The sequence below is a fragment of the Herpailurus yagouaroundi genome, unplaced genomic scaffold (assembly GCF_014898765.1).
Source record: "Herpailurus yagouaroundi ecotype Mexico unplaced genomic scaffold, PumYag 253, whole genome shotgun sequence".
In the NCBI taxonomy this organism is placed as follows: Eukaryota; Metazoa; Chordata; class Mammalia; order Carnivora; family Felidae; genus Herpailurus; species Herpailurus yagouaroundi.
The window spans coordinates 4,623,770-4,647,593 of record NW_024412470.1 but is presented as its reverse complement, the minus strand read 5'-3'; the positions used below and the strand labels follow the sequence as shown (position 1 = coordinate 4,647,593).

At 44.8% G+C, this 23,824-nt stretch overlaps 1 protein-coding gene across 1 annotated transcript in view; it reads right to left on the bottom strand.

Moving 5' to 3' along the window:
• Positions 1-6,301, bottom strand: part of CUNH1orf115 (chromosome unknown C1orf115 homolog) — an 8,779-nt gene extending 2,478 nt beyond the window's left edge. The window contains exon 1 of the mRNA XM_040460880.1: positions 5,924-6,301. Within this exon, the coding sequence (XP_040316814.1) occupies positions 5,924-6,211 (288 nt within the window). The 5' untranslated portion in view covers positions 6,212-6,301. The remainder of the gene's footprint in view (positions 1-5,923) is intronic.
• Positions 6,302-23,824: the final 17,523 nt, after the last annotated feature.

The following is a 23,824-nucleotide window of genomic DNA, read 5'->3' as shown; positions in this document are numbered from 1 at the left end:
TTTTTAACATTTATTTATTTTTGAGACGGAGAGAGACAGAGCATGAACAGGGGAGGGTCAGAGAGAGAGGGAGACACAGAATCGGAAACGGGCTCCAGGCTCCGAGCTGTCAGCACAGAGCCCGACGCGGGGCTCGAAACTCATGGACCGTGAGAACATGACCCGGGCCGAAGTCAGAGGTTTAACCAACTGAGCCACCCAGGCGCCCCTCCTCTTTTTTTTCAAAGTAGGCTCCACACCCAATGTGGGGCTTGAACTCTGAGATCAAGAGTCATATGCTCTACTCACTGAGCCAGCCAGGCACCCCTGGTTTTGTTCTATTTTTTATTTATCTTTGTTTCATTTCTCCCCTGTGGTGATTTGTTTTGAGAGAGGGAGCGCACCCACGCTATCAACGCAGAGCCCCACATGGGGCTCGATCTCCCAAAGTGTGAGACCATGACCCGTGGCCAAAATCGGGAGGTGGATGCTCCACTGACCGAGCCACCCAGGTGCCCTTTGTTTTGTTTTTTAAACCAAAGTCCACTCTTCTCTGTTCCAGCCAAGTTACCGCATCATCTGAAGGCTGGGTCAACTCTTCCTTCACCCGCCTAATCTGAAAGCCCACACGGTCCTCCCTCCCTCCAGGGCACAACCCACACCTTTGTGTCTAAAGACTCCTGCTGTTCTCTGATTGCTGCATCCCTCAGTGCAATTATAAACTCCTTGAGGTGTGTCAGTCCATTAAGCATCTGGACTTTGGCTCCGGTCACGATCTCACGGTCTGTGGGTTTGAGCCCCGGGTCGGGCTCTGTGCTGACAGCTCGGAGCCCGGAGCCGGCTTCCGATTCTGTGTCTCCCTCTCTCTCTGCCCCTCCCCCACTTGCACTTATGGGCTCGTGCTCGCTCTTGCGCTCTCTCTCTCAAAAATAATAAATAAACATTAAAAAACCCCCAACAACTCCTTGAGGGTAGGATGACAGCAGGCTTTCTTGCTACCCACTCTTTTTCTGCAAGGCATGGTGCTAGACAGGGGCCATCAAGGGATTCAAAAGGAATCGCAACAGGAAAAATGCAGCCGGCTACCACCCACTAATCCTGATGTGCTGTTACCCACCCCCCCCGCCCCCCACCATCCCCGAACCTCTCCCAGATTCCCTCATCATTCTGGATGATGTCAACATCCATGGAGGTGACCTAGACCCCACCACACGCCTTGTCTTCTGGCCCCCTGACTTTTCCAACTCCAGGAAGCACCTAAAACTCCTGGTTTCCCTTAAAATCCCTGATCTCAGTCCCAAACCTCACTTCCAACACCGCCCAACAAACCTACTCTGCCGATCTGGTAGGCTGACTCTCCCTCTCTCCCCGATGAAGGGACTTTCTTCTGCTCATTACTGTATCCCCAGCACCCGGAAAGGGCCTGGGTCTTTCTTTCGGAAACTCTCAGGCTAAATGAGGAGCCCTGGGAGATATTCGAGTAACATCCATGGCTTTTCTAGACACGGATTCCTGCCATACTGCCCTGCGGACTTCTCACTGAGACATCAGGGTGCATGCGTGGGGCGGGGGGTAGCGTGATGCTGCTAAGAGAGCCATCTCTGTTATTGAGTAGTAAGATTCGGTGGGAGAATTTTACTTGCCTCCTTGAGATAACAATAACAAAGGCAACTGTTCTCTGGGAGCAAGTGTAACAGTCCTCCGTAAGCAATGCCACCAGAATCACGGATGGCCTGCATTAAACTTGACATTTTTGGTATCTGCGCATCCATTTTCCTCGGCCTGCTATTTTCAAATATTGCCTGGCACATCATTTTTGTAATTTAGAAAGAAGTCACCAAGGGGCATCTGGGTGGCTCAGTCAGTTGAGCGTCCGACTTCGGCTCAGGTCAGGATCTCATGGTTCATGAATTCAAGCCCCGTGTCGGGCTCTGTGCTAACAGCTCAGAGCCCGGCGCCTGCTTCGGATTCTGTGTCTCCCTCTCCCTCTGCCCCTCTCCTGCTCGCACTCTGTTTCCTTTTCTGTCAAAAATAAACATTAAAAATTTTTTAGAAAAAAGCTACTAAAATAGCTCATTAGCTGGAACACTGTCAGAGCAGATTGGAGGAAAGTGATACAGAGAAATGTAAAATACCTATTAATGACCAGTTGATTTAACGCCAGTCATGTGAGGGACGTTTTGAACTCTTTGACCTGAGTCAAGTTTTCAACCCAAATAATCTCTCCAGAGAAGCGTTGAGACATGGGGGAGCACAGGGCAGCATGGCAGACTGAATATCGCCCCCCAATTCCAAGAATCTGTGCCTATGTGGCCCTTATGTGGCAAAAGGGACTTTGCAGACGTGGTTAAAAAAATTTTTTTAATGTTTATTTATTTTTGAGAGAGAGAGAGAGAGAGAGAGCGCATGAGCGGAGAGAGGGAAACACAGAATCTGAACTGGGCTCCAGGCTCTAAGCTGTCAGCACAGAACCCAACGCGGGGCTTGAACCCATAAACAGCGAGATCATGACCTGACTGTCCTCATAACCAACTGAGCCACCCAGGCGCCCCCTGCAGATGTGATTAAATTAAGGGTCTTGAGATGGGGAGGTGGTCCTGGATTATCCAAGTGGGCCCAATCCTTTTAAGAAACCCCATATATTTAAAAGGATCTGAAGAAAGACAACAGTCCTTACAAGAGGGACACAGAAAGGGTCAGACGGAAAGCGATGTAATGACAGAGGCAGAGGGACAGGGAGAGATTTGCGGACGATGCAGTGCTGGCTGTGATGGAGGATGTGGAAGCTTTGGAAGCTAGAACGAGCAAAGAGCCTGGTTCTTCCCTGCAGGCCCCACGGGGCCCAGCCTGCAGACTTCAGCGCAGTGAGACTGATTTCGGGATCCTGGCCTCCAGACCCGCACAATTTGTGCTATGACCTAAGCCACGGCGCTGGTGGTAATCTGTTAGAGCTGTCATAGGATGCCAGGCTTTTGGGGGGTTTTCTGGTATTCAACTAACCCCCAGGGAAGACAGGGATTCTCTGCGCACTTCTAGTTAAAAAACAAACAAACAAAACCTAGCTGCCCACAAAGATCATTTCCCCCTAAATATAAAGACCAAGCCTTCAGTTTTGAAATGTGGTCAGGAGGCAGGCACAAAGCTGAGGTGGGCAATCAGCTACAGACTGAGGTTTTTTCTGAGTTACAGCTCATTAAAACGTAACCAGAGGGGCGCCAGGGTGGCTCAGGCGGTTAAGCGTCAGGCTTCGGCTCAGATCATGATCTCACGGTTCTTGAGTTTGAGCCCTGCATCGGGCTCTCTGCTGTCAGTGCAGAGCCCGCTTAGGATCCTTGGTTTCCCTGTGTCTCTCTCTCAAAAATAAAGGAACATTAAAAAGCAATAAAAGCTGGAGCATTTGGGTGGCTCAGTCGGTCAAGCAGCCGACTCTTGGTTTTGGCTCAGGTCATGATCTCACAGTTTGTAAGTTTGAGCCCCGCATCAGGCTCCTGGCTGAGGCTGTGAAGCCTGCTTGGGATTCTCTCTCTCCCTCTCTCTCTGCCTCTCCCACTGCTCATGATCTCTCTCTCTCTCTCTCTCTCTCTCTCTCTCTCTCTCTCAAAAATAAATAAATAAACATGGGGCGCCTGGGTGGCGCAGTCGGTTAAGCGTCCGACTTCAGCCAGGTCACGATCTCGCGGTCCGTGAGTTCGAGCCCTGCGTCAGGCTCTGGGCTGATGGCTCAGAGCCTGGAGCCTGTTTCCGATTCTGTGTCTCCCTCTCTCTCTGACCCTCCCCCGTTCATGCTCTGTCTCTCTGTCCCAAAAATAAATAAAAACATTGAAAAAAAAATTAAAAAAAAAATAAATAAATAAACAAACATAAAAAGGAGCATAAACATAATCAGGAAAGAAACAGTCACACGGGGTCTCTCCTTCACCCCCTGAAATAACAGCCAACAGTCACAAGAGTCCTTCCACACGCCAGGTGTGCTCGGAGATCTTTGCATGGACAAACTCATTTACTCCTTGCTACGACCCTAGTCTTATCCCATGTTACAGATGAGGAAACTGAGGCAAAGAGGTGGGCATAGCCATCAACAGGTGGTGGGGGCAGGGGCTTGAGCCTGGCAGTCTGGCTCCAATGCCCCGTCCCAACCTGCTTGCTACCTAGAGCATGAGGACATTTTTCTCCCTCTTGAGCTGAAGGTTATTCCACGACTGACACTTCCTCTTTCTGACCCTCTCCTAGCTGCCTGATGACCACGCTGTCCACACAGAGCCTGATGTGGAGCTTGAATGCACGAACTAGGAGATCATGACTTGGGCTGAAACCAACAGTCAGATACTCAACTGACTGAGCCACCCAAGCACCCCCAATGCAACCTCTCACCTTTTTTTTTTTTTTTTAATTTTTTTAAAATAAAACTTCCCCCCGGGTCATGATCTCCCCGTCCTCGAGTTCAAGCCCCGCATCAGGCTCGGAGCCTGGCATTTACTTCGGATTCTGTGTCTCCCTCTCTCTCTCTGCCCCTCCCCCACCAGTGCTCTGTCTCTCTCAAAAATAAATAAACACTTAAAAAAAGAAAAAAGAAAACGTCCTGAGCTTTCCAACCTCCTGAGGACTCTGTACCATGCGGCTCCATGGTGGTGCCCCAACTATGCCAGGATCTCCCCGGGAGGCGTGGACTTCACTGGGGCAGGACTGCTCTGTATCTATTTTTGCATCTCCAGTGGTTAGCACAGTCCCTACACGTGGCAAGCTCCCAGAAACCACCTCCAAGGGCCACCCTGTGACCCGAGCTGTCCACATTACCACTTCACCAGCTGAGGCAAATGATGGCTTGCTTCCTTGTGCTCCACTGAGACCAGGTAGAGCGCGAGGAGTCCTAGCGCGACTCCGAGCTGGAAAGTCCCGACTTGACAGTTCTTAGTAATAACACGTACCACTGGCTGCTCGTGCACTGTGACTGCTTTTTACAGGGGATAATAAACCGAAGTTCCTAGGAGTGGAGACTGGATGGTTTTAGATATGATAAGAGGCCACTGGATGACACAGATAATGAGGCAGTAAAAAGCAGATGGCGCCTTCGGCCAGGACACCGTGAGTTCTGCACAGTCTTCTGTGTGGCCCTGTCCCGCCCCAGGGAGCGGACTCAGCAGCAGCTGCAAGTGATTCCAGGCAGAGGCACTTGGGCACCTCAGGCTCTGACCTCTGAGGACACCGTCATTTTATCCCATATTCCTATTCTCTCGCTCTCCCCCTCTCTGTCTCACCCCTTCCTCCTCCCCTGCCCCCACCCAAGGCAAAAGGCATGTCTGCAGGCCCCAGAATACACCCACAGCCGGCTGGGAGAAGAGAAAAGGAGATCCAACAAGTGCCTATGTACGTATCTGTTGAGCTCCCAGGCCCTGGAAATAACCGTGGGAATATTTGGGGGTCATAACCCAAACAGCTCTCAGCTGGAGGGACACCCTGGCGAGGACTGTTGGCAGAGAACAGATGAACTGGCCCCCAACTTCCTACTTTCCAGCTGGGTCGCCTTCTACAAGTCCCCTAACCACGCTAATGCCTCAGTAGTCCCCATCTGCAAAATAGGGAATTCTATCCCACCAACTGGACAAGGGAGGTCAAGCCTCACGGGGATCAGAGCCACCAGGAATGTTGGGGCCCGCTGGAAATGTTACCAACCCGCCAGCCCCAGAGGAGCGGATGCATCGGTGCTCCCCGAAAGCCCTGGTTTGGCCTCTGTCATTACTTGCGACTTCCTTTTCCCTCACCTCCCGGACGACAGGCGGAACACTTTCTGGTGCTCTAGTAGCGACTGTTGGCGAGGGGACGCAGGGGCAGCCCGGAGAGGCTGAGCGCAGCCGGACGGTGGGGACCCGACCCCCACCCTCGCGGCGATCGATCGCTCGGGAAGCCGGGGCCCGGACCGCCCGCACCCCGACCCCGCGGGCCCTACCTTGCCGTACTTCTTCAGCTTCTGCCGGTACCTCCTCTTGGGCTTCTCTCCCGGCGCCGGCTCCTCCAGCGGCTCGTAGCGCTCGGGGAGGACGGCCAGGTGCACCTTGCGCGCGCCCCGGGCGCCCGGGCGCCCCGCGTTCGCGCAGCTCGCCGCCTCGTCCCCGCGCTCCGGCTGCTCCAGGAGGGCGGCCGCCTCCTCGTCCCCCTCCGTCCGCGCTCGCCCCCGGGGCCCGCGGCGCGGGAGGCCTCTCGCCGCCTTGCTTCGGAGCCTGGCTCCCACCGTCATGCTGCCGCGGGGCCCTCCGGCGAAGGTCAGGGCTTGAAGACGCCGACCTTCGCGCCCCGCCCGCGCCTGCGCCCCCGCCGCCCGCCCCAGCCCGGACGGGGCGGGGAGGCAGGGGTGGGGGACTTGGGTGGCAGCGCCCCCTGGCCGCGGGGCCCGGAATTGCGCGCTCGGCCCCACTCGCCTACCTGGCGGCCAAAGCGGGGACGGGGGCGGGGACGGGAGGGACCCCGAAAGCTGGGCGCGCGGTGAACGTACAAAACGCGTTCAGCCGCAGCCGCAACGAAATAAGTGAAACCCAAATAACGAGGCTTCACTTGCCACGTTCAAAGTGGCAGAGGTGATAATAATAAAAGTAAAGACTACACCCAGTGGCCGCTGAGGGCGTGGTGAGACGGTTGGTGATACGATGGTACGGTGTTCATGGGATGCACGCTGGTGACCAGCTTTTGGGAAGGCGACCAGAAAATTCTCACCAAGAGTCCTGAACAAACGGCCACACCTGTCTAGGCACGTGTCGTAAGGATATAGTCAGAAACGCAAAGCTCAGTGAGTCCACGGTGGTTAATCTCAGTCTGATTCACGGTGACGAAGTGAAGCACACCAACGGGGTTGGGCAGGCTAAATTCTGGTGCAAGCCTATGGCGTCACGTGACGCAATCATTAAAATGAGGTTTTCAGCAATATCACGGGCAGGTATGCATCTCTGCATTCCTGGTGAATCTTAACCTTCTAGGGATGCCATACTGTCTTATGCGGGTAGATATCTTTTAATTCTTGCAAGCTACACGTTAAGTAGAGAGTAATATAGGTTGTTAATTTCATTAATATTTTATGATTTAAAAAATTACAACACATTTTTTAAGGTTTCGTTTTGAGAGAGAGAAGGACAGAGTGTAAGCAGGGGAGGGGCAGAGAGAGAGGGAGACACGGAATCTGAAGCAGGCTCCAGGCTCCAACCTGTCAGCACAGAGAAGATGTGGGTCTCGAACTCACCAACCCTGAAATCATGACCTGAACCGAAGTTGGATGCTTAATGGTCTGAGCCACCTAGGTGCCCCAATTTCATTAATATTTTAATACTATTAAAATGCACGATACATTTAAGAATGATTTGGATATGTTGCTGTAAATACATAAAATATTTACGATATAAATATAAAAATATTTTTTAAATATTACTTTTAATTTGAGGTCTTCTATATTAAATCTCTTTCCGTTCAAAAGGTGATCAAAATAGATGGCATAATAGAGAGGGGAAATTAAACGTCTGCATTCATATTTTAAAGTATTTTCTTTAAAAAAAAATGTATCTGTGGTTATTGTCCAGATCCCACTGCATGCACAATTGGGAATTTAAGGCATCTAACGTATTTTATTTCTGCACCAAAGGTAAAGAGCAAACACTTCAGGCAAATTCAGTGGAAACACAGGATTGCAGTTAAAGGGTATTACAGCTAAAATTCGGTACAATCATAAAACAAAGGTCTTCCATAAATTGTTTTTCTTGAATACTGAAGAGTTTCCTGAAATTTTGTTTTCTCTTTCCTGGAGAGACCAAGTGTTTTCCGGTCTGGCGCTGTGAGGGGCTGGCCATGGGGAGCCCACCAGGAGTTAGCGGAGCAGGGGGCCGGGCTGGACCGCGGCTGCAATGAGATGGAGTTCAGCTTTGGTTGGTCCCGGACTCAGGTCACTGTCAAGGAGCCAGAGGCTTTGATCTTGTCAGTACCTGGGCCGGCAGCCCAGCACCAGTGTGTGGGAGCACCTTTGGCTGGAGCTCTCGCAGGGCTCTGGAATGCACGACTATGCACAATGGTCCGGGAAGCCCACGCTGCCCGCCCGCATTCAGCTCAGTGGCTGGTCCAGGAATGGAGGCTTCGGTGGCTACCCACCTAGGACAGGCTTGCCCCTGTCCGGAATGCCACTGGCCAAGGCCCGCCTGCACCCGCCACTCCTTGGTACCACTATAGAATACGGTTTTTATTGGTGTGTGCACAGATTTACATCTGTACAATCTAGACGGAGAGAGAGCCTACTGCATCGTTCTCCATCAGAACCAGAGTCAGAAGTCACCTGTGGCTAAAGCTTTAAAGTGACATACGTAACATCTGAAATAACTCTTCAACACTATAATGGAATTGTGTCTTATTTGGTTGTTTTTATCCAAAAGCCACTGAAGATTTGGAACACTACTGAGCCATTCGCACTTAATACTATTGACAATAGAAAAGTGTATGTGTACTGTCTGTTAGCTGGAATGAAAATTAAAAGGAAAAGAAGAAAAACGTATGTGTAGAAAAATAAGGTCAGAATTATGACCTTATGAGTTAAAAGAATATTTCTGACAAAACCTGAAAAACCTGAATTGGTATATATTCTCCCAATAGTATGCCATTCTAATACATATGTATATTCCACTGTGTGTGTGTGTGTGTGTGTGTGTGTGTGTATTTTTCTTGGAGGTAGATTAAGATGTCTTAATAAATGGTACTGTATTTAGAAAACAGCAATATAGAAAACTATCTTGGCTTATATATATTGTAAAACTAAATGAAGCATTATTTAGACCTGTGGTTTGATGTGACAATACTTAGAACACACGATATATTGATTGGAAGGGATTGGTATCATATATGACTGACAGAAGAAAAGCTGGCTGGGCCGGGGGTCGGGGGAGGAGGCAGATAACCGAAAAGCTCTCATGTTAGGATAGGATTTAGTACAATAGAAGTCTGATTGGAGTCAGGAAGCTGTGGCTTCCCAATGTATTAAGAGAGATTGAATAGAGGAAGTCGGACTAGGTCTGTCCAGCCTTGTTCAGATTGCACATACATAAATCTTGCACATATAACTGTGCAATGAGTCATTGTAGGTGATCCAGACAGTGATTTAAATGAAATTCTCATTTTGTACTACGAAGATTCAACTGTTGAGGTATTACTATTTATCTTCATGATGTGAGCCAATAAAACTAATTCTTTTGTCAGTGGCTGAAGACAGCCCCAAGTGGAAAGCAGAAGCTAAAATATAAAGAGCTCGGAATTGTCAGGGTGCCTGGGTGGCTCAGTTGGTTAAGCGGCCGATTTCGGCTCAGGTCATGATCTCACAGTTTGTGAGTTTGAGCCCCTCATCGGGCTTCGTGCTGACAGCTGGGAGCCTGGATCCTGCTTCAGATTCCGTGTTTTCCTCTCTTTCTCTCTCTCTCTCTCTCTCTCTCTCCCTCCCCCACTCATGCTATGTCTCTCTCTCTCACAAAAACAAGTAAAACATTTTAGAAAAAATTTATGAAGAGCTCAGAACTGTCAAACTCTGACCCCTTCAAACTGAAAACGAACTGAAACATTTGGACAGAACTTCCACAACCCACAGACTGAGGGATTATTTCAGAGGAATAAAGCCAAGTAATTTCACTGTGCCTCAAGGACACAGGCAAGTACAAATACAAATTTGCATTTCATTTAGCAGTGGTATCATAAGCATTAATTCTGGCCTCACTATTGTGGATCTATTTCTTTTATTGGCAAGTAAAATAAATCAGTCATTCTGTTAGCTTTGTTATGAATCAAGAGTTTCAGGGGCGCCTGGGTGGCTCAGTCGGTTGAGCGTCCGACTTCAGCTCAGGTCACGATCTCACGGACCGCGAGTTCGAGCCCCGCGTTGGGCTCTGGGCTGATGGCTCAGAGCCTGGAGCCCGCTTCCGGTTCTGTGTCTCCCTCTCTCTCTGCCCCTCCCCCGTTCACGCTCTGTCTCTCTCTGTCTCAAAAATAAATAAACGTTAAAAAATTAAAAAAAAAAAAGTTCGAAGAAAAGAGCCAAATTCATTAAAAAAAAAAAAAGTTTCAGACTGACAATTACATGAGTCATCTATGATAAAAATAATGAGGCCTAATTATAGTTTGAATATAGGATTAAGACTTTTCAGTTTGGTCTCTAATATCAATTTCCACTGAAGGGAACTGGGGCTTAGGAAACTAGCTGATTGCACGTCTGGGACAGGGCAGGTATAAGATGGGTACGGGATGTCTTGTTACCAGAAAGCAAAGACACTTAAAAGAATTTGCCCACTTTTGTCCAAAGGCTACACGGGCAGTTTAAGGATTGCTTTGGCTAACTTGTGACCTTCCAATCACCAAAACATAACTAATGACTACAAATAATCGAAACAAATCAAGTCAGTGAAAAGCCATCAGTTCATCACATTTTCTAGGAGAAAAAAAGGAGGGGCTCCTGGGTGGCTCAGTCGGTTAAGTGTCCAACTTCGGCTCAGGTCACGATCTCATGGTTCGTGAGTTCAACCCCTACGTTGGGCTCACTGCTGTCAGAGCAGAGCCCGCTTTGGATTCTTGGTCTCCCTTGCACTCTCTCCCTCTCTCTCTTTCAAAAATAAAAATAAAAAATAAACATTAACCAAAATTTTAAATAAAAAAAATAAACATTAAAAAAATCATATGGTATAAAAAGTGGGTTATAAAAGATTATGTTATTTTTGGATGCCATTTTAATATCTTTATGGTTTTTGGCCCTGGTAGATGCATACAATATAAAAAAAAAAAAAAAACCTGCAGTATTCCATAAAGTTCCAAAACTTATTTGGATATGAGGGATCCGATGGCATGAAATTAAGGTGCCTTTGTCGCCAGATGGAAAGATTTAAATAACTGAAGAATTTTAAAAAGTGCAAAATCTCACTGAAGCAGTGAAGTACGTTACCTCAGATTCCGTGAGTAGGCAGAAGAGATAAACTTGCTCTTGGTTAAGTCTAGATAATGTCGGCCATGGGACCAAGCACTCTTCTGGGGGCAATGGGGTGTCCGCTATAGAGACAGGTCCCTGGGGTTCCCCCTTGTGGTCGGTAGTGGGGCAGAAGCACCGCACCCCAGACACGGTTTTCTCTGACCTCTAGTGGTTCCCTCTAATAATAACTGGAACTAACAACAGTTTCAAGCTGTCAGCCATTTTAAAAGACATGGCGTGGCATTTGGGGGCTTTGGGCTGGGATTCTATCCATTCAGCGTGGCAAGCGGGATCAGCTCACACACGGAGCAGAGCCTCTGATTGATAAATGTGTCATGACCTAAATGCAGCTTGACGGACCACACTTTTCTAAAATTAGGTCCACAAGGAAACGTGCAGAAGGGGTTGCTGTTGATGAAAATGTTGGCAACATTAGCGGCACAGCAAGCTGGGATTCCAGAAGCCCAAGTGTGAAAACTTGCGGGGTCAGACTTTGAACCGAATCACTTATGACACCTCTGAAGCCAACTTCCTCGTCAGAGAATGGGGGCGTAAAAGAAATGATTTGTCAGGACACATCTGTCCCTGATATTTTGAGAACGTAAAGTGGACACGAATTTAAGTATCCAAACCAGTCCTTCAGTCTGGATTCATGTCTCCTTTTTTTTTTTTTTTTTTTTAACTGCAAGAGAATAAATACTTATTAAGTCTCGGGATCGAAGGGTGGTTATGAGTAATGAAAGAACTGATATAGGAAAGACCAATAATTCAGAAGCCACCATTAAGAAAAATCAAAGACAGGGGCAGCTGGGTGGCTCAGTCAGTTAGGCATCCGACTCGTGGTTTCGGCTCAGGTCATGATCTTGCGGTTCAAGGGATTGAGTCCCATGTCCGGCTCTGCGTTGACAGTTCGGAAACTGCTTGGGATGCTCTCTTGCTCTCCCCCTTTCTCTCTCTGCCCCTCCCCTGCTCGTGCTGTCTCTCTCTCTCTCTCTCTCTCAATAAATAAATAAAAAAAAAAACCTTAAACAAACAAACAAAAAGACAAAAGGCAACAAGGAAGAAATGTTGGCAACAAATAAGAAAAACAATAATAGCAAACTTTTATTTATTTATTTATTTGTTTATTTGTTTATTTATTTATTTATTTATTTTTAAACCTTTGCCCTGTTTTAGATAGCTCACATTTATTAGGGGCTTACAAAGTGCCCGACGTAGCCTACAAATTCTACATGGCTTCATTTCATGGATTCATGTCTTTCCACAGCTAAGGAAAATCCCTTTAACAAACGGGATCATACTTTCATTTATTTATTTTTAATTTTTTTTTTATAGTTTATATATTTTGAGAGAGAGAGAGAGAGAGAGAGAGCAGGAGCGGAGGAGGGGTCGACAGAGAAGGAGAGAGAGAATCCCAAGCAGGCTCCTCACTGCCAGTGCGAAGCCCGATGTGGGGCTCCAACTCACGAACTGGGAGATCATGACCTGGGCTGAAACCAAGAGTTGGACGCTTAACTGACTGAGCCACCCAGGTACCCCCAGGATCATACTTTTAAATGAAGTGGGTTAAAGAAAACATCACTGCTCAAATTTCAGATCCCATTTTGTACTTAACAGCTGAAGACAAAAAGTGCTGGGGTTCGGTCACCCCTTCCAGCCTAAAGGGACTGTTTGTAAAGGATAACAGCTCAGGAAAATAGGCTGTCTGCCTATCTTGAGGCCATTTAATTCTCCAATAATAATAATAGTAAGAATGCATTTTTCCCTTGCTGGTGAGGAGGACCGCAAGAAAGCTGCAGGAAAAGTGCCAAAGAGGACTGTTTTTTTTAGAGAGAGAACGGACGCCATTTTGATGTCAGCAAAGCAGAGACGCCATCGGGGAAGAATCACCAGCATCTTGTTTTCTGGTATGTATCAGGTATATTTTTCCCCCAAACCATTCCGCTCTCAAGAGAGAACAAAGGGAGATTAAGATGCTACCGAAAAGTATACAAATTTGGGGTCACCTGTCTTGAAAGAAGAGCACCGAAAGAGGTCCACTAAATGAAGGCGCAGGCATTGAATTACACATTCTGATGGGAGAAAACAACAGTGATTTAAGAATAGGTCTATTCCCATTGTGTGCGACCTATCTCCACAACTCGTTTCCTCTTACAAAACTGAAACTCTACCGATTTAAACATCTGACTCTCAATTTCCCTCTCCCCCAGTCCCTGGCAGCCACCCATTCTACGTTCTTCTGTCTCTACACAGTTGACTAGCTACGTCGTTAAATGGAATCATCCAGCGATTCCATTCTTTTTCTTTTGGTGACCGGCTTGTTTCAGTTCACATAATGTCCTTCAAGCGTTATCCATGTTTCTTCCTCTTTAAGGCTACCATTCCAATGTATGTACATACCAGATTTTGTTTATCCGTTCACCTGCCGACGAACATGTCCGCCTTTGGGCTATTCTGAAGGATGTTGGCGGCTATGATCATGGGTGCGCAAGCATCTGCTGTCTTTCTTCTGAGTGTACACCTAGGAATGGAATCGCAGGACCACATGGTGATCCTATTTTTCATCTTTTTTCCACCTGGCCAGCTATATTAAAATGTAATTCACAAACCCCATTATAGCATATTTAGAGCGCACAACATGATGATTTAATATATGTATAGTCTCTGTTTCTTTGAGTTTGCCTTTTTTAGGTTTCACATGTAAGTAATGCTATGCTATTGAAGACCCCAAGCTGCCTCTGCCCTTCCAAACTCTCTGACTCAGAGATTCCCCCATCGTGCTGCTGAGAGATATCACCTAGGCAGGAACCCCTCCCCCCACCAATTCCTCTCTCCTCTGGGACTTTCTTGTCCTTTTCTCCTTCTGGGTGGAGGCCCCAGGATGCTGTCACTGGAAGGTCTCCTGCTGCAAGGGACTTCCCTTCCCACGCTGCAGGTCAAGACACAGTCCAAGGAAAGCTGACTGTGTGCTATCGCCATCTGGCGGTCATGACTTTGCCTTGATCTTACCCCAATCCTCAAGCTCACTGTAATTATATGTAGAACTTCCCATAGAAATAGTCTGGAGGATACACAGCAAATTATTAGCAGTACTTTATGGATGGTGAGGCATTTAATTTTTTTTTCTTTTGGCTTATCCATACTATCTTTTTAAAAAATGGAGATATAATTGACATATAGTATTACTTTCAGATGTACAACATGATTCGCTATTTATGTATATTGTGAGATGATCACCATCATAAGTCTAGTTAGAATCCATCACCACACAGAGTTACCCTTTTTTTCTCGTCATGAGAACTTTAAGATCTGCTCCCTTAGGAACTTTCAGATACATAAGACAGTATGTTAATGATAGTCACCAGGCTGTACATTATATCCCTATGACTTATGTATTTTATAACTGGAAGTTTGTGCCTAGGACTCTCTTCACCCATTTTGCCCACCCCCGCATCTGGTAACCACCAATGTCTTCTCTGTACCTATGAGCTCTGTTTTTCAATTTTCTTCTTTTTTAGGTTCCACATGTGAGATCATATGGTATTTGTCTTTTCTGACTTATTTCACAGTATATATGCCACATTTTCTTTATCCGTTAATCCACCGATGGACACTTTGGTTGTTTCCATGTCTTGGCTATTGTGACTAAAGCCACAATGAGCATGGGGGTGCAGATATCTTTTCGACTTAGTGCTTTTCTTTTTCCTTTGGATAGATACCCAGAAATGCAATTGCTGGATCCTATGGTAGTTCTAGTTTGTATTGTTTGAGGAACCTCCGTACTGTTTCCCATAGTGGCTGCACCATTTACATTCCCACCATCAGTGCACAAGGGTTCCTCTTTCTCCACTTCCTTGGCATTTGTTGGCTTTGATAACAGCCATTCCAAACAGGTGTGAACTGACATCTCATTGCAGATTTGCATTTCTCTGATGATTAGTGATGTTAAACACCGATTTTCATGTACCTGTTGCCCATTCGTATGTCTTCTTTGGAAAAATGCCTATTCAGATCTTTTGCCCATTTTTTTAATTGAATTTCTTTCTTTCTTTCTTTCTTTCTTTCTTTCTTTCTTTCTTTTTGCCACTGAGTTGTATAAGTTCTTTATATATTTTGGATATTAGCCCCCTATTAGAGATGATTTCCAAAGGTTTTCTCCAATTCTGTTGGATTTTGTTTCATTTTGTTGACGGATTTCCTTTGCTGTGCAGAAGCTTTTTAGTTTGATGTGGCCCCGCTTGTCTATTTTTGCTTTTGTTGTCTTTGCTTTTGGTGTCAGATCCAAAGTGTCATCACCAAGAGCGATATCAAGGAGCTTACAGTTTGTTTTCTTCTAGGAGTTGTATGGTTTCAGCTCTTAAAAGCATCTGGGTTGTCAGATGTGGTTTTCAAACTCTTTGCCTCTTAGGGAGAAGCTGTAGGAAGAGATCCCCCCTGACTGTGGGCTGCAGAGCAGGGGGTGGGGTTATGGCATCGTTGTGCCTCAGTATCTCCTACCCATCATGATGTGAGGGGTTTTTTGCCCAATGCATAGGAGTTGCCTGGCTGGTTTCTGGTTTTCTTTCAGAGGGAATTGTTTGGTATGTACATGTAGATTCAGTGTGTCGACAACGGGAGCAGGCAGGTTCAGGATCCTTCTCTCTTACTATCTTGAACCAGAACCAGCTTTATTTTCTAAATTTTCATTGAACAGGTCACTTTTGTAAGAAAAGGAAGAAAACATTTTGTTATTTCTTTAAACAGGAGAGGTATAAGATTATTTTAAAAAATTATTTTAAAAATTTATTTATTTAGTTTATTTTGTAACATTTATTTATTTTTGAGAGACAGAGAGACAAGGTGCAAACGAAGGAGGGTCAGAGAGAGAAGGAGACACAGGATTCAAAGCAGGCTCCAGGTTCCGAGCTGTCAGCACAGAGCCCGACATGGGGCTCAAACCCATAAACTGTGAGATCATGACCTGAGCTGAAGTTGGATGCCTAACCAACTGAGCCATTTTATTTTACTGTGGAGAGAGAGAGCGCAGAAGTGGGGGAGAGGGGCAGAGGAGAGGAGAGAGAATCTCAAGCAGGCCCCACACTCGGCACACAGCCTGACATGGGGCTCGATCCCATGACCTGAGCCGAAATCAAGAGATGGTCGCTTAACTGATTGAGCCACCCAGGTGCCCCTTATTACTCTTCTGAATTATTTTATGACTCCTGGATAGAAAAATAAGTCAAGGGCACAGGAACAGCTCCAAGGATGAAATTTCTGAATTGCTGTAAGTGTCCTTTGCAAAACTGAGCCAAACAGAAAAGGCACCAAGAGACAGAACAGGTAAACACGGATTTCTAGAAAATTTTGAGAGTGACTTAGGAAGGAAACCAAAAGATAATTATGAACAATAAGCATGGGTTCACTGAGAAAAACATTATAGTAGATAACCTTTCCCTCCTCCTCCTTCCCTTTTAAATATCATTATTAATGAGTATCATGGAAAGTATATCTGAATTAAGTTAAACATTTGGCAAAATCAAACCATGGGGGGAGTGAGCTCGATAACAGACGTAACAGACTCACGACCGGTTGACTGAAATACACGGAGATTCATAAACTGTCCACACACTTGTGCTTCAAGCACCTCCCGATACAGGATGGAACTGGGGGTGAGGAGGGGGGAGGGAAGAGGGGTCTGCTCTGGAACAATCATTCTCTTTGTGCTCTCGTGTCCGGGCCTGTGAATATTTAGGGCAGGCTGGCCTCGTCCCCGGTGCTGTGGAAGCAGCCAGCCTATAGGAGATTCAGCGTCATGAGAGCCCTTTCGACCCATCGGTATTTTGACTCTTGGACTGGGTTTATTACCAATTACTCTAGGCATGGCTCACAATAGTTGTACAAATTACAACTGGGGCTGAAAAGTTTATCCCAAGTGGGTACGATGATACCAAAATTCAGAATACCTCACAGAGATTTATTTATTTATTTATTTATTTATTTATTATTTTTCTTTTTATTTCTTTAAAATTTTATTTTTTTAATTTACATCCAAATTAGTTAGCACAGGGTGCAACAATGATTTTAGGAGTAGATTCCTTAGTGCCCCTTACCCATTTAGCCCATCCCCCTCCCACAACCCCTCCAGCAACCCTGTGTTTTTTCTCCATATTTAAGAGTCTCTTCTGTTTTGTCCCCCTCCCTGTTTTTATATTGTTTTTGCTTCCCTTCCCTTATGTTCATCTGTTCTGTGTCTTAAAGTCCTCATGTGAGTGAAGTCATATGATATTTGTCTTTCTCTAATTTCACTTAGCTTAATACCCTCCAGTTCCATCCACGTAGTTGCAAATGGCAAGATTTCATTCTTTTTGATTGCCGAGTAATACTCCATTGTATATATATATACCACATCTTCTTTATCGAGAGAATAACTTATTGATGGCATAAGCAAAAAACAATCAACTCAACATAACACAGGTCCCATTTTGACAATATCAGCATTTTGAGAATCCATAACGAGCGTGGCTTTGTTTATATATAAAAAGACATAAGTTGGACAGTGTACAAAATATTTTAGGAACATTTGATTTCTCACAGACATTAAACAGGTGGGTTTTTCTACTGTTTTACTTGCTTTATTACTTCCATGGCACCATCGAAGTTAAAATATGACTTATCTAGAGAGGCCCCTGGGTGGCTCAGTCGGTTAAGCTTGACTATTGATTTCGGCTCAGGTCATGATGTTACAGTTCTGCAGACAGTGCAGAGCTTGCTTGGGATTCTGTCTCCCTCTCTCTGCCCCTCCCCTGTTGGGGCTCTCTGTCTCTCAAAATACACAAGCCTAAAAAAAGGACAACAATTCAGAATATAAATTTAGAGAAAGAAAAATATTAAATTATCTACACAAGAAAGAGAATTCATTTTTCATGTTCCCAAACCTACAGACACAGGATTTATGATTTTCACATTTGAAAACATCTACAGATTTACTTACTACTCTCCCGAGCACAGTACATCCTTGTACTATGATTACATATGCTTTATTTCATTTACTGATCTCCGCTGGTAACGTCCAGATAAGCCTTGACCAGCTTCTTACCCAGGTTACAGTTCATTACCTCCTGTCTACAGGACATCTCCTCCATTCAGAGTCTGTCACCTGAGCTGGCATCTATTGTTAATGTACTGATGTTATTGTACAATGATCAGGGGAGGGGCAGAGAGAGAGGGAGACACAGAATTCGAAGCAGGCTCCAGGCTCTGAGCTGTCGGCACAGAGCCCGATGTGGGTCTTGAACTCACAAACTGTGAGATCGTGACCTGAGCTGACCATGACCTGGACGCTTAACCGACTGAGCCACCCAGTTGCCCCATGTGTCTTTATATTTAAAGTGGGTTTTTGTTTTTTTTTTTTAGGTAGCATGTAGATTTTTTATATTTTAATAAAATTTGACAATTGCAGCCTTTTAGTTGGGGCTTTTGGCCATTGATATTTAATGTAATTATTGACATGGTCGGGTTTAAACCTTCCATTTGCTGTTTGTTTTCTATTTTCCCACCTGTTCTTTTGTTCATTTGTTTCTTTTTCTGCCTTTTTTTTTTAAATTCTAGTTTATCTCCTTTGCTTTTCATTAGCTATAAGTCTACTGTGTCTTTTCAGTGGTTTCTTTAATATTTATAGTATACATTTTTAACTTATTAACATCTATGCATTATGCCACTATGCATAAGATATAAGAACCTTGCAAAAATCTTCAGATCTTTGGGCTACATTTCACAAGTTTTATTTCTACATGTTATAAATCCTATAAGAACATTGTTACTATTTTTGCATTAAACATAGTTGTTAATTTGGCTCTCTTTATTCCTTTGTGTAGATGCAGATTCCCATCTGGCATACTTTTCCATCTGCCTGAAGGACTTCCTTTAACATTTTTTAGAGTATCAAGTCTGTTGGTGATAAATTCTTTTAGCTCTTGTTATGTCTGAAAATCTTTATTTCACCTTTGTTTTTGAAAAATATCATATCTGAGTATAGAATTCTAGTTTGAGTTTTATTTTTTCTAGTACTTTTTTTCCCCCCAATTTTTTTAAATCTATTTTTGAGAGAGAAAGAGAGAGAGAGAGAGAGAGAGAGAGAGAGAGAGAGAGAGAGAGAGAAAATGAGTGGGGGAGGGGCAGAGAGAGGGGGAGACACAGAATCCAAAGCAGGCTCCAGGCTCTGAGCCGTCAGCAGAGTCCGATGCAGGGCTCAAACTCATGAACGGTGAGATCATGGCCAGAGCCGAAGTGAGACGCTTAACTGACTGAGCCACTCAGGTGCCCCTCCAGTGCTGGTTTTTGTTGTTTTTTTTTTTTTTCCATCTTATATTGTTTTTGACAGGAAGTCTGTTAATCTCTTTGTTCTTCTTTCTGTAATATGTGTTTTCTCTGTGGCTGATTTTAAGTTGTTTCATCACCAATTTTATTTTTTATTGATTTTAAAGCAATTAAATTTAATATGCCTTGGTATCATTTCCTTCATGTTTCTTGACCCTGGAATTTGTTACACATTTTGGGCCCATTAGTTCATGGTTTCTAGCAAATTTAGGAACATTCTAGCTATCGTAACTTCAACTGCGTCCCGTTGCCTCAACTTCCTCAGGCGCTCGTGCACAAACATTGGACTGCTTGGCATTGTCCTTCAGCTCACTTGATGCATTGCCCATCTTTTCTCAGTCCTTTTTTTTCTTCTGTTTCAGTTTGGATAGTTTCTTTTCTTTCTGTGTGTGTGTGTGTGTGTGTGTGTGTGTGCGTGTGTGTGTTTAAAGTATGCCACTCCCGTGAATGTGGGCTGGCCTTGGGGACTTGCTTTTTTTTTTTTAATTTACATCCAAATGAGTTAGCATATAGTGCCACAATGATTTCAGGAGTAGATTCCTTAATGTCCCTTACCCATTTAGCACATCCCCCCTTCCTACACCCCTCCAGTAACCCTGTTTGTTCTCCATATTTATGAGTCTCTTATGCTTTGTACCCCTCCCTGTTTTTATTTTTGTTCCCCTTCCTTTGTGTTCACCTGTTTTGTCTCCTAAAGTCCTCATAGGAATGAAGTCATATGATATTTGTGTTTCTCTAATTTCACTTAGCATAATACCCTCCAGTTCCATCCACATAGTTGCAAATGGCAAGATTTCATTCTTTTTGATTGCCGAGTAATACTCCATCGTATATATACCACATCTTTATCCATTCATCTATCGATGGACTTTTGGGCTCCTTCCATACTTTGGCTATTGTCGATAGTGCTGCTATAAACATTGGGGTGCATGAGTCCCTTCGAAACAGCACCCCTGTATCCTGTGGATAAATGCCTAGTAGTGCAATTGCTGGGTCATAGGGTAGTTCTATTTTTGATTTTTTGAGGAACCTCCGTACTGTTTTCCAGAGTGGCTGCACCAGCTTGCATTCCCAAGTTTGGATAGTTTCTACGTCTTCAAGTTCACCATCTTTTCTTCTACAATGTCTAGTGGGTGAACATCTAGTTCCAACCAGTACATGTTTCTCCTCAGAAATTATAATTTTCATTTTGAGATGTCGGAGTTGTGCTATTTTATACCACTCATGTCTGTACTTAACGTATTTAACCTTTTCTCCGGCTTTCTGAACATGCAAAATATAGTTACTCTGTTTCTTTTTTTTTTTTTTTCAACGTTTTTTTTTTATTTATTTTTGGGACAGAGAGAGACAGAGCATGAACGGGGGAGGGGCAGAGAGAGAGGGAGACACAGAATGGGAAACAGGCTCCAGGCTCCGAGCCATCTGCCCAGAGCCCGACGCGGGGCTCGAACTCACGGACCGCAAGATCGTGACCTGGCTGAAGTCGGACGCTTAACCGACTGCGCCACCCAGGCGCCCCTAGTTACTCTGTTTCAATGTCTCTGTCTACTAATGATCTCACCTCTGCCACTTCTGGTGTCCACTGATTTTTCCCCCTGCATATTTGCATACAGGAAAACTTTTGAATGGATGCTAGATACTGTGAACAATACTATGTTGGTGAGTGCCCATTTTGTACTCCTATTAATATTCTTAAACTTTGTTGGGTGTCTGGGTGGCTCAGTCGGGTACACATCTGACTCGACTTTGGCTCGGGTCATGATCTCATGGTTGTGAGATCGAGCCCTGCATTGGGCTCTGTACTGTCAGAGCTTGGGATTCTCTCTTTCCTTCTCTCTCTGCCCTTCTCTGCTCAGGCTCTCTCAAAGTAAATAAACTCAAAAAAATATTCTTAAATTTTGTTCTGGGACACAGTTGAGTTACTCAAATAGTTATCCTTCTGAATAGTGCTTACGTTTGGTTAAACAGGACCAAAACAGTTTCCACAGCTGAGGCAAAACTTCTGAATAGGCACTGACCTATGAACCATGAGGTTTTTCACGTTTCACGTTTTTCACGAAGGCTGGTCGGAAAGGGCACGACTTCTGTACAAGGTCCGGTTCTGCTAATCCTTCCAGGTGGCTCTTCCACTGGCCTCGCGTTTCCTCCCATGTTTGATCTCCGCAGACCTTTGAGGTTTTTGTAAAGCTCCCTTCCAGACTCTAGCTGCCTTGACCTCCCTGATGTCTCGGCTCTGGCTCCTTAACGAGGGTGAACGCTACGTTCTACTTGGGCTCCCCCTTCCCTGTGCCACAGCCTGGAAACACCGTCGAGGGAAGTAGCTGGGCAACAACCACAGGGGTCATTTCGTTTCCTCTCAGGGATCACTGGCCTTCACTGACTGGTAGCCAGTGTCCTGAGAACATTTCGCCGAAATGAAAACATCGCATGCACCTGTTGTTTCATAGATTTTGTCTAATTTTTTCCTTGTTTGAGGTGAAAGGATAACTATGGTACTTGTTATCCATGTTAGATGAAAGTGGAAGTCTTGATATGTCAGCTGAAACTTGAATCACAAGCCAGGAAGCTCTCCCTGCCACCCACTCATCCTTTTATGGTCCACATCGTACTCGTGATATCTCGTTGATACATCCTTTGAAAGGACTCTCAAATATACCCCCATTCACCCTTTTTGATCCTGAAAAAAAATCTCTGAAAAGATCTGCCTGGCTCTAGCCTTCAATCAGCCCACAAGTTTCTATCAGATCTAGATTTTCTTTTATTTTTACTGCTGTTTTCTCAGAACCTAGAATCTGATGTACACGGACCCTCAGCAAAGTTGCTAATTAATTGCTCAGACACAATTTACTAATATTTCCTTGGCTTGAAAAGCCTCGTAATTGCTCCCTTCTAACCACAGGTCAAGTCCAAGCTGAGGCTGTTGATCAGTGCTGTATGTAATCTGAACCCCACCAGTCCACTCTATTGCTAATGTGGGGCTTGAACTCGTGACCCTGAGATCAAGAGTGAGATGCTCCACGGACTGAGCCAGCCAGGTGCCCCTCTAAGTGGTTTGTCTCTAACGTGTCTTACAGCCGCTACTGGTGAGAAGCCTTTTCTGACATGTTCCTTCCTAAAGGATCTTTTCCATTCTTCCTGAAATTTTATCCATCCTTAAAAGCCTTTCTCCTAGGTATGCAAAACTCACCTTTCTTTGAATTTCTATCGCATCTATCGTCTGTGCTTGTTTGAGCCCTTTCATTGTTCCTATTTGGGTGTGGTTTTTGGTTTTGTGTTTTACATTTTGTCTTTCCAAAATGGACCCAAATCTCGAAGTAGAAACCATCTTTTACAATTCCTTTACATGTCTTAAGACACAGTAGGTACCTCAACAGAGTTAAAAATGAAGGCAGAGGTCATTGTGCTCAATGGATACATTCTGATGGAATCATTTATTTACAGTAAATCGGTGTCTCATTCATCATTGTTATTTTTGTCACCCATGTTGTGAAATGTTACTGTTGGTGAAGATCACTTCACAAAAGGTCCTTCATGTTTTTAAAATTTTTTTAAAGTAAACTGTTCCCAATGTGGGGCTTGAACTTGTAAACACCAAGATCAAAGGTCACTTGCTCCACTGACTGCACCAGCCAGGTGCCCCAAGGGTGTTCAGATTTTATTAAAAAAATTTTTTTTTTTTTTAATATTTATTTTTGAGAGAGAGAGAGAGAGCGCGTGCGCACACACAAGCAGGAGAGGGGCAGAGAGCGAGGGAGACACAGAATCTGAAGCAGGCTCCAGGCTCCGAGCTGTCAGCACAGAGCCTGATGCGGGGCTCGAACTCAAACCGCGAGCTCATGACTTGGGCCGAATCGGATGCTCAACCGACTAAGCCACTCAGGTGCCCCCAGATTTTAAGTGAACTCTTTCCTTGAACAATATTACTGGGTTAAGGCTCTAGAGTATATTTCATCTTATTATTTGCCGAGTATTTACTTATCAAGTTAAGTACTGTGCCCCAGTCTCTACAAAATAATTAACTTAATATTAGGGATGTTGTATCCAATAATATTTAAACAGAAACCAAGGAAGCCCTGATATCACACAGCCAGTGAATATAACTGGTATTATATATGGAAACATATTGTAAAATTCTTCTAAATCTTAAAAAAAAAATTATGTTATATAAAATGGGAAAATCTAAAGTGAATATCAAGATTTCATTTTCAGTTCATAAAAAATATAGTGAAATTCCTTGCCACAAACACACCAGAGTTAACCAGAGTGAGAAAATGTAAAAAACAAAACAAAACAAAACAAAAATCCAACCCATCAGTTTCTACCTTGGAAAAGGCATGATGGCTATTTTTTTTTTAAAAAAGTGTTCTGATGATAGGAATTCCTATAAAAAGAGTAAATTTTTCTTGTCATAATGACATTTTGAAAACCTACATAGCTTTACCCCCTGTCAACTAAATGTAGGACACAAGGAATACACTCCCCACGCAGAACACGTTTGTGCTAGAAAACAGGTAATTCACATTCTGG